Source organism: Pseudonaja textilis, chromosome 10, assembly GCF_049901715.1.
Source record: "Pseudonaja textilis isolate UNSWEBS1 chromosome 10, rPseTex1.2, whole genome shotgun sequence".
NCBI lineage: Eukaryota > Metazoa > Chordata > Lepidosauria > Squamata > Elapidae > Pseudonaja > Pseudonaja textilis.
The window spans coordinates 17,916,206-17,933,042 of NC_141999.1; the positions used below are offsets into that span (position 1 = coordinate 17,916,206).

Consider the following 16,837-nt stretch of genomic DNA (forward strand, 5'->3'; position numbering starts at 1 on the left):
AAAGACTGAAAAGCACATGGGAGGGTCGCTCCTAGCTTTTCGTTTCTTCATCCTCTCAGCTGATTGGCTTGTTAGGTGCATGCGCGTTGGGGGGGGGGAGTGCGCGCACACACACTTGATCGCCCATCGAACTGGTAGTGACTAAGCTAGGATCCCACTACTGCACTCTACCCATTAAGCGGAATTCCAGGCTCCACTAAACTCCCATTCCAATGGCATCGTGGGTATTCCTGGATCAATCCAGCCCTGTTCCTGGCTTCAGTGGACTGGACTCTTTCTTGGCTTCCTAGAGAGTAACTGGCTGTAACCCTGGGTAAGGTGCGACCTTGTGTAGACTCTGGAGAGTATACTTCTACGTTTGCAAATGGAAAACTCACAGAGAACATTGGAAAAGCCTTCTCTGAGACGGTGCTTCCAGGTGTGTGTTGGACTTTTGTCCCCAGTTCTGCTATGGCCTGGCTGGGGACGTTGGAAGTTGTAGTCTACCTCTACAAAGCACCAGGACTGAAAAGGTTGGTCTAGATCAGCCTTTTGAGAACCTTGAGGCCTTCTAGACGCGTGGCGTTCAGTTCCCCAACCAGTTCAACCACCACTGAGAATTTTGGGAAGGGGGACAATCTCCAGTTACAGCCCAACCTCCCCAAAAAGCAGCTGCCTTACACCAGGCTGATGACGAGGATCACGGTGGAGACGGTTTGTCCCTGTCCTGGCTCCAACAGTTGTTCTGAAAGATGTGAGGTCAGGCTGCCTAAAGGACAGAAAGCCAACAGATCAGGACAGAGAACAAACGGAACTTGAGGTGCTCCAGGCATTATTGAACCGCAGAAGGAGTAGTGCAGTAATGTCTGGGGAATCATAGATTAGCAATAGCACTTAAGACTTATATACTGCTTTATAGTGTGGTACAGCCCTCTCTAAAAGATTTCCAGAGTCGGCCTATCACCCCCAACAATCTGGGCCCTCATTTTACCCACCTCGGAAGGATGGAAGGCTGAGTCAACCTTGAGCCTGGTGACATTCGAACTGCCAAATTGCAATTAGCTGGCAGTCAGCAGAAATAGCCTGCAGTACCGCACTCTAACCACTGCGCCACCACAGCTCGATTTCTTATATATCCGCGAAGAGGAAGGAAGTAGGCTGTTCCCGACAAGAAGGCATACCTGAAGGACGAAGAGCACGCGACGCCCCTTCGCTATCGGGTAGCGTGGGCATGGGGGCTTCAACATGAGGAGCTCTCCAGCTCAGAGTCCGTTTCCTGCGACGCAATCCGGACAAGAGACCCCGGGTTTCTTTGCCATGGCAGCTCTCCTCTAGCAGAGCCTTTTCTGCTTGCACCAGCGCCAGCTCTGAAACAGCGTTTAAGACCATAGAGATGATGGGGTTGCAAGGCTGAATTCGTACCCTAAAATGATGATCCTGATACCATCAGCCTCTCTCCTTTTCCAAAACGTCTACCCTTTTTGTCTCATTCTGCACAAGGCTGCTACAGGTGGATATCTCAGACAACTTCAGAACTACCTGTTCTCTAATGACCTCTACTGGAAGAAGTTGATGAAATTTCGAGAAGGCTCGACATTTTGGGCCTGGAGAATCTGGAACTGCGCCACCTGCGGTGCAATCTAAGCATAGTTCATAAAATTGGCTGCTGTAACATCTTGCCGGTCAATGACTTCTTCAGCCTCAATCACAATACTACACGGGCAAACAACCAATACAAACTCAAGGTAAATCGCTCCAAACTCAGTTGCAGAAAATATGACTGCAGCAACAGAGTGGCCAATGCCTGGAATGCTCTACCTGACTCTGTGGTTACAGCCCCAAGTCCTCACAGCTCCAACCTCAAACTGTCTACAGTAGGCCTCACCCTTCTTAAGAGGTCCTTAAAGGGGACGTGCATAAGCACACCAAAGGGCCCTACCGTCCTGTCTTACTGTCCCTGTTTACCTGTATTTACTCCCTTTGTTCTTTTTTGGTTCATATTATGCTTGTTATCTTGTACATTTTTGACAAATATATAAATAAATAAAATAAAACTTCACGAATGGGAAGATAAGAGGGAACCCAACCCCAGACTGTGTTGTAATTGTTCCAGAGCACAGGTTCTGCACTGAATCACTCCTTGATTCACTCACCCAAGTGCTGGAAGAATTCTTCAACACCACTCCACGCATTCTTCTCAATCAAAGTCTTCACAAGGGACCATGGCTGCTTCCGATATCGGATTTCAGAGGAGACTCTGTAATGGAGAACGACTGTTATGGGTGGGCCAAAGAACCTTCCCGTTTCCCCCAGGGAATGCTGGGAAACTTGAAGAAGAACGAACCCCTTTGGCAAAGAATGGACTACTCCGTTTGGCTTGCAACCCGAAGGATCTCTGGCGTTATTTAATCTTCCCTATATCTATCTCATCTTCTGCAGTTACAAGATCAAGTGTTCCCCCCAAGGAGATGGGGAGAGCCTCAGTAACCTTTGTGTTTTCAAAACCGGGAAGGTGGGGATATCGGTCGTTCTTTGTTGCTGAATGCTGCAGGTAAGATGACCTGAAGTCATGCATTTAGATTGCAGCCTCTATCTCAATATGAACTCTGCTGCAAACTGGCTGGCTTAATATGTTTTGTGTTGCTTCTTCCCCGTTCTGATTGAATAACAGAATAATAGTGTCGGAAGGGACCTTGGAAGTTTTCTAGTCCAGCCCCCGCTCAGGCAGGAAACCTTATCCAGTAGTCCAGTCCTGTGGGCGTGGCTTGGTGGGCATGGCAGGGGAAAGAGAATGCAAAATCTCCATTCCCACCCCACTCCGGGCGAAGGAGACATTAAAATCCCCATTCTCTTCCCACAGCACTAACCTACTTTCCAGCTCCATTCTCCTGGGCAGGGCAACCAAAGAAGACCCAGCCAATCAGCTGGGACTCAATGGGAGGTAGAGAAGAGATGGGGGTGGGGCCAGTCAGAGGTGATATTTGCCGGTTCTCTGAACAACTCAAAATTTCCGCTACCGGTTCTCCAGAAGTGGTCAGAACCTGCTGAATACCACCTCTGCTTATATCATATCAGATAAATAGTTGCTCAATCTCTTCTTTAAATTCTCCAGTGTTGGAGCATCCACAACTTCTGGAGGCAAGTTGTTCCATTAGTTTATTGTGCTCACTGTCAGAAAAATTCTCTTTAATTCTAGCTTGGTTTTCTTCTTAATTAGTTTCCATCCATTGCTTCTTGCCCTTGGAGAATAGCAACAGCACTTAGACTTATATAGAGCTTTGTAGTGCTTTACAGCCCTCTCTAAGTGGTTTACAGAGTCAGCCTATTGCCCCCAACAATCTGGCTCCTCATTTTACTGACCTCAGAAGGATGGAAGGCTGAGTCAACCTTCGGCCGCTCAGAATCGAACTCTTGCAGTGAGCAATGAGTTAGCCCGCAGTACTGCATTCTAACCACTATGCCACCACGGCTCTGTCTTCTTCGTGGCAGCCCCTTAGACACTGGGACACTGTTATCATGTCACCCAACAGTCCTTCGTTTCATGTAGCATTGATGGATGGAGCATTGCACCCAATCAAGACTTTTTGGAGAATCTGAACCATTGTACATCTTTGACTGATTTGTGCCGCGTCCTTCTACTGATTTAGTTTAGACTACATGGCATCAAGAGGGCTCTCTAATGTTTTTGCTCCCCTTTTAAAGCAACTGAACTATGCATCAAGAGAAAAGGGATTTGCAGTCTGAGGTCCTCTTTGGCCTGGGATGGTTTTGACATATTAATCAGATTTAAAACAAAAGCAAGCAACCCAGATGCAACCAGGAGCCTCTTCTGGAGATAGGCAAATTAATTGATTGATTCATTGAACGGAAGAAAGAATGAACTCTTAAACGAAGAGGAATGAGCCCATGAGCCGTATTTTATGTAATGAAGCCATGACACGACTCGCTCATTTGTTGTCAGGTGTGTCTTTCACTCTATAACGCGATACATGCAGGCCTGGGATTCAGCCGGTTCTGGCCGGTTCGGGCGAACTGGAGGTTAAATTTACATCTGGTTCGCTGAACCGGTAGTTGGCCCTTCCGGAAGTTCCAGAAGTGGGCCTGTTTCTGGCTTCCGGGCGGCCTCCGGAGCCCAGGGGAAGCAGTTTCGCTCTCCCGGATTCCTGAGAAGGCAAAAAAATGGCCCTCTTGGAAGTTCCAGTAGGCCACGCCCACCATGGCCACGCCCAACCAGCAACTGGGCAGAGAACCGGTTGTTGGGATTTTTGAATCCCACCCCCGGATACATGTCAACATTTAGTTGAACATGAAGCTTATTGTGGCTGCCACGGACAACCACGCCCCTCACCCCATTTCTTCCTCAGGAATTTCCACTTATGTTTTAGACTCTCCTAACAGAATTCATTGAAAAATTTGGGGGAAACCCCCTTTTTTGACAACCGTACAGACGCAGCCGAGAAGAGAGTGATCCAAGAATGAATACCTGAGCCTGGCTTTGCTTTTGGCTACTTTGGTGATGCAGTACCGATGCACAGTATAGAAGTAATCCTCGTAAGGGATGCCATGAGTGATCACTTCTGTGTCCACCACACAGCCTCCATTCTTGGAACTGGCACGGAAAAGAGTCTAAGCACCCAGCAGGCAAAGAGGAAGAGAAAGGCAGGATAAGTAGAGACATTCAGTTTCTGGAACCCGTGCTTGGAAAATGCTACGCTTTACCCATGCTCATCCGTTTGTTCAGATAACAGTCTCAAGGAAACAGTGGCTTAAAAGTTACAAGTAAGTCCTCGACTTATGACCACAGTAATCCTCCTTTTTTTAACGACTCCATAATCCCTTGCAGAGTGGAGTCTGGGCAACTGAATGGAGCTGAGTGTTTTAATGGCTGGATGCCCTTCCTGTCACCAATGTGGAGTTTTGTTCAGCAGACATATTCTCAGTGTGCCCAGAGAGAGAAAGATCTGCCTCTACCTAGGATCGAACTCACAGCCTCCTGATTGTGAGGAGAGATCTCCACCTCTAGGCCACCGCACCACTCGACTTATAACCACAATGGAGCCCCACATTTCTGTGGTTAAGTGAAACATTTGTTAAGTGAATTTTGGCCCAGTTGTTAAGTGAATCGCCATAGCCGTTAATATAGCGACAAGGTGATTAAATATATTCTGATCACGAGACCTCAAGGATGTTGCAACTTTTTTCAGTGCCGGTGTAACTTTAAACGGTCACTAAACGAACTGTTGGAAGGCGAGGACTATCTGTACTGGGACAGCCAACAGATCAACACACCATGACCTTGCTTTGTCCGTCCCTCTTAATACAGGTAGCCCTCGAGTTACAACGGTTTGTTCAGTGACTTATTGTTCTGACTCAGGCTTCGTCAAACTTAATGAAACACAAACTTCTTGTAAAAACAAAACCTATTTTATTGCAACGCTGGGAATTACTTCCATTCCCAGCCAGAAGAAATTATAAATAGTTCCCCCGGATAAGAGCATGCCTTTCAGTGCTATAGAATGCTGCCAAAAAAAACAGAAGACCAATTAATTATAACATAAACCAAACAAAGTCCCAGAAAAAAAAACAACCACAGTTCACGGAGCTTACAGAAGGACTCAGACACTATTGAACTACTTTGCTTCCTGCAAAGCATGCGTCATTGAGGTCTGACTTTTATCCCTTATGGGAGGGGCAATCACCTCCCAGCCTTACTCCCGAGTTGCCCCTTTTGTCTCAGTTGCTCTCGCCTTCTAGTAGCTCTGAGCACACGCGCACTGGGAACAGGCTCCCCTGGGTCCTCTGCCTCGCTGCTGCCAGACTCCAAAGGCTGCAAAGGCAGCACCCCACTCCCAGGTGGTCCTGGCCCATCCCTGCATTGGATGCAGGACCATCATCCAAGTCCTCGCCAGACTCCCTGCCTGGTCCCCTTTCTTCCTCACTCTCCAACTCCACTGCCGTCTGCACTGGCTGCCGACGAACCACAACACTTATGACCGTTTTTCACACTTACAACTGTTGCAGTCACATGATCACAATTCAGATAACGGGTTCATATTTATGACGGTTGCAGTGATCCCCTTTTGCAACCTCCTGATGAGCAAAGCCAGGTTCACTTAACAACTGGGTTATTCACTGATCAACTGCAGTGATTCACTTAACAACTGCGGCAAGAAAGGTCGTAAAATGGGGCAAGGCTCACTTAACAAATGTCTCACTTAGCCACAGAAATTTCGGGCTCTACTTGTGGTTGTAACTCGAGGACTACCCGTATTTTTAGGTACCCCATGGCCCTACCTGATTCTCCACCACAGGGGCAGCCTTGGGGCCCAATGGGTTGCTGATGGGAATGGTGTAAGTCATGATCCGGCTTTGATGACACTTGCTGTCTCCGCTCCATGAACTCAGTGTGACATCTAGGAAAGGGAGGGGGGGGGGAGGAAGAAAAGTTGGGGACAAAATAGGAAAACCGAGTGGTCATTAAAATATTACCATATCAGGATTTTTTTTTTAAAAAAAAACAGTAACAGTAAAGTCTTAGTTTGATGAAATAGCAGATGATCGTTTAGTGCAGGGGTCGCCAACCTTCTGGACCTCAGGGACCACCAAACTCATAATTTTAAATCCCACAGACCACTAATATGAATTTTGACTGACGGTGGCTTGCTGACGTTGGTGGGAGAAAAAGAGATCAAGAGGTAGATCTAATATCTCTCTCTCTCACTCACACACACACAAAAACACACACGTGCGCACCCACTCACCCACACAAACACACACAAAGATGTGTTTCAAACTTCTTAACAACCTGTTCTGTGAGCGTGGCCTTATTTGTGGGTGTGGCTTGGTGGCCATGTGACTGGCTGGGCATGGCTTATATGTAAATATAAATATTTATGAAAATATTTAATTTTTTATAAAAAAGAGCAACTTTTACCCAAAATCAGGCAAAGCCAGGCAGATTGAGTTGCTCAAAAAATCACAGATTCATTCAGAGATCTATCTATCTGCCATTGGCTAGCTCAGTCTGTCACATAAAATTTGCTTACAAGCAAACTCATAAAATTTGCTAGCAAGCAAACTCACAACACGCCATGCATGTAAATATTGAATTTTTTATTTAAAAAAGAGCAACTTTTACCCAAAATCAGGCAAAGCAGGCAGGCAGATTGAGTTGCTCACAGAATCACAGGTTCATTCAGAGATCTATCTTTCTGCCATCGGCTAGCTCAGTCTGTCACATAAAATTTGCTAGCAAGCAAACTCACAAAATTAACTCACAACACACCATGTATATAAATATTGAATTTTCTCTGTGGACCATCAAAATTTTCTTGCGGCCCACCAGTTGGCGACCACTGATTTAGTGAACTCTGGGTTCAGCAAACACATGTTGTGTTCAGAGTCCACCCACTTTGGAAGGGGCGTTAGTTCGTCGAGTCAAGGTTTAACTGCAACCCACACAATTGACATCAAGCATGTAATTATGCCTAAAAGAGTTTCACCAGCTTTGAAATTAATGTTTGAAATCAATTTTCCTCCATGGACATTCAGATGAAGAGCATCTGTGGAGATTCTCGGTCATCCAGGTCATGGTTATCCCAAAGGTGGTTTTTTTCCCAAAGGGCAACTGGACTTTCTTTCCTTGAAGGCGTTTCACTTCTCACCCAAGAAGCTTCTTCAGTTCAGTTCAGAACTGAGAAAGCTTCTCAGAAGAGAAGCAAAACGTCTTCCATCAAAACAAAGAAAGTCCAGTTGCCTTTGAGACATTCAGTTGAAAACTTTGAGATTTTCTTTCCAACAGACTATGGATTAGGCTTTTTACTACAATCTGCCAAGGAGGAAGGTCATGTCTCTAGCAATCAGGGAAGTTTATGCAACAGCCTCCCAAATATTTATCCAATACACCAGCTGGAAACCAGGTTATGGAAGTCTAAGGTTAATCCATCAAACAAGACAGAAAACAGCAGCATCCTTTGTTTTTGCAATGTAAAAATTCTTGCCTGAAGTTCGCTCCCGAATATTTTTGCAATGTAAACTCTTGCCTGAAGTTCGCTCCCGAATATTGACCGAGGATGTGATTTGAACCAGTTTCTCCTTACCTGTGAATTTGCGTTGGTCGAAAAAGCTGTGCATGAACTGGGAGTCGCTGAAGAGCATTTGCTGCAGCCTCTCAGCTCCAACGTGATACACGGCATTGATCAGGAGCCGCCCTGGTAAGTCTGTGAAGAAGGCTTCCACCTCAGCTGGAGAAGGAAGAACGAGAGATGGTCGGATTAGATCTCCTAATCTAAAAACCGGGAGATGTCAGCCTGGAAGCCATTTTTCTTTGAGGCTTCTGGGCTGCCACATTCAGTGCCTGGGAATTTGGGAGGGGGACTTCAAGGAGCGGTAAAAAATTAGCCACAACAACATTCCTTTCTCAGAAAGTCAAGGACATGTTACCCTGCACCTGGAGTGGATGACTGGGGATAAACTCCAGTTGGAACGAAGAAACAATTGGACCATGTGATGAACTATTGGGTGAAGGGATTTTGGATTCTCTTTTGGGCTAAGAAAAACCTGGAAATCTCAGATTCGGGTTTTCCTCAGATGTGCCAACATGACATCTCTAATAAAATGGATCTTTTGAGGAGATGACAATCTTGGGGTCTTTTAATTTGGAGGTTGTTACTTGGAATGCTGATAGGAGAATTCAGCCAGGATGGAGGTTGCCCTCACCTTCATCTTGCGTGGATGAGGAGGAATTGCTCATGTCGGTGGGGAGCTCTTCACTGGGGTCCCCCTCCAGGGGGGACCCAGCAGACCCATGCACCAAGTCATCCAGAAGGGGGTCTGTGGCTGAGGTCACTGTGTGGCTGGATGAAGCATCCATTTGGCTGTCAGTGTTGTCCTCTGCATCCTCAGCCAGCTACAAGGGAAGCATGTCGGCATTAGATTCAACCCAGGTGAGCTTTGGCTCCATTTGAAATACACATTTGGTTATGAAAGAATGTTCTTCCTGTGCCAACTCAGAAAGCTCAAACTGCCCAAGGAGCTGCTGATCCAGTTCTACAGAGGAATGATTGAGTCTGTCATCGGCACCTCTAGAACTGTCTGGTTTGGTTCTGCAACACAACAGGACAGACACAGACGTCAGAGAGTAATTAGGACTGCAGAAAAACCTATTACTACCAACCTGCCTTCCATTGAGGACCTGTATACTGCATGAGTTAAAAAGACAGCTGTGAAAATATTTACAGACCCCTCACATCCCGGACATAAACTGTTTCAACTCCTACCCTCAAAACAACGCTATAGAGCATTGCATACCAGAACACAAGGACAGTTTTTTCCCAAATGCCATCATTCTGCTAAACAAGTAATTTCCTCAACACTGTTCAACTATTTACAAAGTCTGCACTACTATTACTACTAATCTTCTCATCACTCCTTAACACCCAACCCCTCCCACTTGTGACTCTATGACTGTAACGTTGTTGCTTGTATCCTTACGATTTATATTGACTATTTCCTAGTATGATTTGATTGCTTATTGTACCCTGTGACTATCATTAAGTGTTGTACCTTATGATTCTTGACTCTTGATGAATGTACCGTTTCTTTTATGTACAATGAGAGCATTTGCACCAAGACAAATTCCTTGTATGTCCAATCACACTTGGCCAATAAAGAATTCTATTCTATTCTATTCTATTCTATTCTATTCTATTCTATTCTATTCTATTCTATTCTATTCTATTCTATTCTATTCTGTTCTATTCTATTCTATTCTATTCTACATTCAGCATCGGGACAGCCAATGAGGTATCAGCCAAAAAATTTGCTATTTTGAGCCCTGATGGCACCCAGTGGTAAGAAGGCAGTTGTCAGGATTCTGGCAGTTACCCCAATTAAATCATGAGTCTTGAGCCAAAACTTCCAAAACTTCAAAAGGATTTATTGGGAATTAATATGTCCGGCACTGCCTGGGTGTAGCCAACTCTGTGACAGATAATTCATTGTCACCCTTTATCCTGGTTTTCCCCACCCCTGGGTGTAACATAATTCATATTTTCTAATGAGACACATCCATAGCCAAGAGTCATCAATCATGCTCTCCAGTTAGATATTTGCACAGCAGAAACTTCAGTCACCTAGTTACTATCTCTGAAAAACTATTTATGGAATGCACTTTCAATTTCCAAGCTGCCACACTGCTCTTTCAAACCCCTTTCCCCCCTCCCTTTCTGTTGGCAACTCTAAAAAGACCATAGAAATATTTTATGAGTTGACAGTAGTACTGCAGGCTACTTCTGCTGACTGCCAGCTGCCAGCAGTTCAGCAGTTCGAGTCTCACTGGCTCAAGATTAACTCAACCTTCCCTCCTTCCGAGGTGGGTAAATATGAGGACACAGATTATTGTTGTGAGCAAGAGGCTGACTCTGTAAACTGCTTAGAGAGGGCTGTAAAGCACTGTGAAGTGATATATAAGTCTAAGGGCTATTGCTATTGCTATTTGATATGTTCTTGTCACCGAGCATGCAGCAGAAGGTAATACAGGTAGTCCCTGACTTGCAACCATTTGTTTAATGACTGTTTGAAATTACAGTGACACCAAAAAAGTCCTTTTACAATATTCAGTGGGACTCATTTCTAAGTAGACATGTACTGGGCTATAAATAATTTCCAGAGCTAAAATCTCTCTCTTTTGTAGGTTGCAGTTGAATTAGAATCATAACACCATTTTAGCTAGATGTATTTCAATAGATTGGCTTCATTTTTAAGGATTCTGAAATATCCTTGGACATTTCCCAAATCTGTGAGAAACAACCACAGAGTGTGTTGGGTTTTTCTATTATTTTCTTTAGCTGCTTAAAAAAGCGAGTATTATTAGACTACATATCTAAAAATATTCTTGGTAGTCAACGCTGAACTGAAAATTTCAACTGTTTGGGCAGCCGGAGAAAAAAGGCTTTTATTAGGAGGCATCAAATCAAACATAATTACTTTCCACTCAAAAATTATTTAATCAATGGGAGAGCTTCCCATTTTCCTTCATGTCCTTTGTGTTGTCTTTACTTAAAGTTGACAGTTGGATGGCTTTACAAGGTTCAGTCTTTCATATTATTTTAAAATAGTTTTATGCTGTTGTTTGCAACATTCAAGTTATTGACAGGTGTATGGCGCATATCTATCTATATATATATGAAAGCAAAATACCACTCACGCATCATCACAAAATCTCCAGAACCATAAAGCCTAAGAAATTTGGCACGTATGTTTCTCTTAGCTTCTAGGTGCTCACTAAGAAAGGATTTTTCCAAATGACCATCAGAGCATTAGTATTTCATATATTATTATTAACATGTTCTGATGCTAAAAAGTTCTATTCCCCTTCCCCACCTGAAAAGAAATCTGTTTCAAATGCAAAACACAAGCAGAGGAGAGGAGTTTCAGTTTCACAGCAGCAAGCAGCTTTAGTACAGAATAGTTGAGCTAAGCCACGCCCAGGCTCCTTGCTGTCTCCTTCTTGCTCACACAGCAAATACTACATCAGTTTCCAAACAGCCCTCAATTCTCTCACACACTGACAGGGCGCTAGCCAGATGAATACTAATGGCTTCTGGTAGGCAGAGGCAGAATTTTATTTTCCTTATTTTCCTTCCCAAAAACTAAGCCCGACCACATAGTTTCGTAGCAAACCACGGGTATCGAGCTAGTATACTCATAAAGCAAAGGTATAAAAAATAGTATGGCGCATTGAGACAATTGTAGTATTTTCACCTGGGTCTCTTAATAGTTCAAAAGCATTCATTTGACTGCACTGAAGACTGTTAGTTAGACTGTTAACTAACACTAAATGTTCCAGAATTAATTTCTAGCACTTCGAGGTGGAACTAGAAAAGACAGACTTTTCTTCAGAGATACATCATATCTCTGGGGAATATTGATCAATAGTCAGAATTTACGACACCTTCCTGTATTTCAAAGATTGAGACAAAGCCCTTCACAAGCTTGGTGGAGGTTAATTTGGGCTCTGTTTAAGATGTTCCATAGGTTCTTCTGGTTGGAAGTGGCTGCTGGGCATTGGCACCACAGTGGAAATCCATGTTACAACATCCCTGATAAATCAGTCTAGCTGCCTTTTGAATTACATCCAAGGAAAGGAAGTTTATTTCCAGCTAACTGTTCTCTCTCTCTATATATATATATATATTAACATTCAGTTGGAATCTGGCTTGCTGTAACTCAGAGCCTTCATATTTCATGTCCTGTTCTTGGGAACTATGGAGAGTAAGACCTATGTGGCAGACTTCCAGATATTTAAAGAGTGTTATCCTATTCTCAGTCTTCTATTCTCAAGCTTACAACATTCCCAAACAAACAAAAAACCTACCACTGATGATGTTACACACTAACATCATAATAGTTTGGCTAATAAAACATCTACAAGAAAGCAACCAAGCTCAGAGAGTCCAACAACCCCTCTACTAAACGATCTTAAACAGTTTCTTCTTCCTCAAATGACTCTGTGTCTATCCTTCTCTCCAATCCTCATCTCTGAACTTATTTTAGTTTATTTGATTCTTTCTTCAGTGATCCAATTCTGGTACATACATTTTTCCCGTGAATGTTGTCTTTTAGATCCTTTATTTTAACCCCCAGAGAGCAGGATTTTGAAGACAGGTAACCTATAAACATCATGCAACCTTCCAAAAACTCTCCAAGATTACACTGCTGAAATTTGGTGGCGTGATTTTGTTTTTCCTCTTTCCACCTACAAATAACTGTAGGTGGTAAAATAAATGCATTAAAATGCACAAAACAAATGAGATTTCTCGGGAGGGGAAATTATGCAGAGCAGGTAATGTTCAAGAGGAGAATGGAAAAGTTTGCAATCCGCTCATCATGCATTATTGTAGGGCAAGTAGTTCTAATGGGGGGACACAAAATCTAGGAAAGGACCTTTATAACATTCCAGCTGTCTTCTGAATCCCCCGTCCTCACCGATGTGGTTCCATCGCTGCTACTGGCCAGTGAGTTGATGCAATGGCTGGTGTCCCTTTTGTCCAGCAAGGGACTGGTGTCCAGCTTGAGGTCAGTGCTGCAGCGGGAGGTCAGCTCTGTCAGGTCAATATCATCTCCAATTTCTTTCTGGCTTCTGTTGTGATTCAGGGAAAGACAGATAAAAGAGAGGGAGATTTTAAAGGAATCTTCTAGACCAACAAGACTAATTTATGGAAGGATCAACTTGTTGTGGTCCGCCAGGCAGCTTGTGGAGCTGGCAGCAGTCAGACAGTGGGGAGGAACATGGGCCGGTCCTAGAGTCTGGGGAGGGCTCGGATGAGGGGTCTGCGTCCCACACAGAGATGGCTTTTCAGAACAGTGTGTGATTGTTACTGTCTCAGGAAGCCTTGGTCAGAACACAACCTTGAGAAAGGCTGCTCATTATCTCCTGCAGATGGCAAAGAGACAGCTAAGAGGTATGGCTGCAGGCTACATTCCCTGATCCAGAAGAAAACTGTCTTGTCCACAGTAGATACTCACCCCAAGCCATTGAGGTCATCAATGGGAGAAACATAGTCATCATCTTCACTGGTCAAGCCAAGTTCAGAACCGTAGCATTGATGGACAATGTGCCAGAGTTCTCGTGGGGGCAAAGTCTGATGGCAATGGAAGATCACGGCATTAAGAGAGGAAACGAAGAAGCAGATACATAGCACAGCTATTGAAGAGCTCATGACAATAAGTCAACATTTGTTTCCAACTTTGGATTGCTGAGCAAGCTGTAATCGATTGGGTTCAATGGCACAAACTATGGTTTTTTTGAGACCATAATGGCTGCATTCGTGCAACGAATTAAGTGCAGGGAGTCATGGAGATGACTTTGGAGAAGGAACCTAGAAGCTATTAGGGCAACAGGAAGTGCAGAAGCGGAAGTATGTATTCAATCTTGGAAGGTGGGAAAGTATGGGTGGTCCTCGATTTATGACCGCAATTGAGCCCAACATTTCTGTTGCTAAGTCAAACACTTGTTAAGTGAATTCTGCCCCATATTACCACCTTTCTCGCCACAGCTGAATCACTGCGGTTGTTAAACGAATAACATGGTTGTTAAGTGAACTTGGCTTTCCCATTGACTTTGCCCGTCAGAAGGTCACAAAGGGGGATCACATGACCCCAGGACAATGCAACCGTCGTAACTATGAGCCAGTGGCCAAGCGCCTGAATTTTGACCATGGGGATGCTGCAACGGTCATAAGCATGAAAAGCGGCCATCGGTCACTTTCTTTCAGTCTCGTTGTAACTTTGAATGGTCACTAAACGAACAGAGGTAAGTTGAGGACTACCTGTATTGGAAAGACACTGGTCTTCCTTAATTCCGCAGGGTAGGAGTGAAAGGAAAATGCTTTTAAAAACTGGTTTCGGTTACTATAGCCCAGTGGTGGCTAACCGTTTTGGGCTCCTGTGCCAAAAATGGTGCACACATTAGCGCATATGTACTTGCAGGCCAGCACCCAGAACGCAATGCACATACCCCTACACCCCCTGCGCATGCCCGCTCAATCCTACCCCCCCCCGCCACCCCCTTACCTGCACTGCACCTCACAGCTAATTTTTCAGCTGGTTTGAGATCTTTTTCAGCCTCCCAGAGGCTTGGAAAAAGCAAGGCTTTTTAGGCCGAATAATATGCCCGTTTCGTCACTTCCAGTATTACAAGTAGTGACGAAACGGGCCTATTCGACCTGAAAAGCCTTGCAGAGGCTTTTCCCAAGCCTCTGGGAGGCCAAAAAGGCCTGAAACAAGCAGAAAAATCAGCTGTGAGGCGTGCGCATGTTGCAGTGAGGTAAGTTTGCCTGCGGTTCACGCGCCAGCACAAACGGCTCTGCATGCCATTTGTGGCATGCGTGCCATAGGTTCACCATCACGGCTATAGCCTATCTCAAAAAAGTTTAATTCCAGTCTTCCTATGGTGTAAGTTTCCCGATCTGGTTGGCATTGAGCCAGAACCAAGAAAGAAAATGATGGTTTGGAACAGGTGACCTGTGGAACCCCAAGTTACAACTCCTGGCATCCTTCACCATTGGCCACACCTTCTAGGAAAGCCGGAAATCGCATTTTGACCATATCTAAGGGGTGAGAAAGTTTACCCCTCCTTGGCTAAGCATCATGTTTGAATCTCATTTGTGGGTGTACCTGTTTCTATGGGTGCATCAAAGGCAGCGGTGGATCCGACAGGGTTAACTACTGGTTAGGTGATTTACGAGGTTCGGTGATTTATGATGTGCTTCCCTGCAAGCTGCGACTGGGCCTGTAAATCGTCATCAGCTTGCTGCCTGGACAGCTGAGCAGCACTGCGTGCAGAGAAGCAGCATTTGAAAAAGCACTTTTTTCCTGCTTTTTCAACCGCAGCTGTGCCTTGCAGGAAATAAAGGTCGGGTAAGAGCCCAGACGGGCGGGTGGGCCAAAACATCAGCAGACATAGAACCAGTTCTATGTCTTTTGCTCTTCAGAGCTACCAGTTCTACAGAGCCAGGCAGAACCGGTAGAATCCCACCCCTGATCAAAGGTAAACAAATCAGTATACTGTATAGGAGTCCCAGTGAAAAACCTTGAAACGTGTCCCAAAGGTGCTTTTTCAAGAGGCAAGGGGACTGACTCTCTTTGGTTTTCCTTGAAGACATTTTGCTTCTCATCCAAGAAGCTTCTTCAGTTCTGAGTGGTCACCATCCAGTCAGAACTGAAGAAGCTTCTTGGATGAGAAGTGAAACGTCTTCAAGAAAATAAAAAATAAAAAAAGAAAGTCCAGTTATCTCTTGAAAAAGTTCATTTGGAACAACTGTGACCTGGATGACTGAGAATCTCCATAGATCAAATATAATCTACCACTCTCAAAAAAAAAAATCCTAGGTAGGTTCTCCCCTAGTTTGTTCCTACCTTATCCAGAAGTGCGTTCTGCCAAAGGCGAAAGATTAGCATGAAGCATCGGTCACGGGCACCAAAGGATGTGAAGAAATGCTGGGAACCACAAAGAACATTAATAGGTAGGTAAATAGGTAGGTAGACAGAGTGACAAAGGAACTGGAATTTATTCATGTGAACATGCACATTTGATTACAGAGCTGCAACAACATTTCCTCTTCACAAAAGATCTCCGGGAGATAATCTATATTCTTGCTCCTGCTGTTCACACAGGTGGGTGGATGTCAACAATGGGAAGATAACCTTTTAACTATGTAGACCAACCCTGCTCTTCCAGACATAACAGAACTACAACTCCCAGCATCCCTCGGCAGAAGTCATCTTATTGCCACATGGTTGCTGGGAAATAATTGTTCAGCAGTGTTCCTCAGCCTTGTCAACTTTATGAAATGGGGAATTCTGTCATTTGAAGTCCACATGTCTTAGAAGATGCCCAGGTTGAGACATCCTGTTCTACGGGATCACCATATTCTCGATTCACAGAAAATTGCTTCCTGCCTCAGATTGCGCAATGCATGCTTGCATGAATAACATACCGAAAGAGTACACTGATCTCAGGCAGAAATAATGATAGGTTTCTGTGAAATGGGCACTGCTGTTTCAAACTGCAAACCTCAACATCAGAAGAAAACATCAGAGGGACCTGAGCAATCTTAAAAAATTACAAGCCCTCCCCCTGGCTGTCTAAACCACAATTGTTGGTGGAAGATTGTAATCTCAAGACTTCCTGGATGTGCATAACTTGCAGGGCGCTTGTGAAGACTGTGCATTGTTTTCTCTGAAGTGCGCGGCCACAGGTCATTAAACCGTTCAAAGGAAGGATGGCTTCACATGAAAATGATTTTCTACAGACACACCCGTCTTTCTTTGAAGTTCTTTGTACCTGATGTGCTTT

General features: G+C 44.5%; 1 protein-coding gene across 9 annotated transcripts in view; it reads right to left on the minus strand.

Annotated features, from left to right (window-relative positions):
* Nucleotides 1–16,837, minus strand: part of GRAMD1A (GRAM domain containing 1A) — a 56,605-nt gene that overhangs the window by 9,820 nt on the left and 29,948 nt on the right. For 5 of the 9 annotated variants that reach the window (XM_087939937.1, XM_026718856.2, XM_087939932.1 and 2 more), the window contains 10 exons: nucleotides 15,898–15,978; nucleotides 13,507–13,622; nucleotides 12,925–13,120; nucleotides 8,698–8,887; nucleotides 8,079–8,222; nucleotides 6,274–6,392; nucleotides 4,463–4,605; nucleotides 2,133–2,236; nucleotides 1,161–1,346; nucleotides 661–748 (listed from right to left, as the gene is read on the minus strand). In XM_087939937.1, the coding sequence (XP_087796063.1) occupies nucleotides 661–748; nucleotides 1,161–1,346; nucleotides 2,133–2,236; nucleotides 4,463–4,605; nucleotides 6,274–6,392; nucleotides 8,079–8,222; nucleotides 8,698–8,887; nucleotides 12,925–13,120; nucleotides 13,507–13,622; nucleotides 15,898–15,978 (1,367 nt within the window). The remainder of the gene's footprint in view (nucleotides 1–660; nucleotides 749–1,160; nucleotides 1,347–2,132; nucleotides 2,237–4,462; nucleotides 4,606–6,273; nucleotides 6,393–8,078; nucleotides 8,223–8,697; nucleotides 8,888–12,924; nucleotides 13,121–13,506; nucleotides 13,623–15,897; nucleotides 15,979–16,837) is intronic. The other 4 variants (XM_026718857.2, XM_087939933.1, XM_087939936.1 and 1 more) reach the window with 1 other exon arrangement.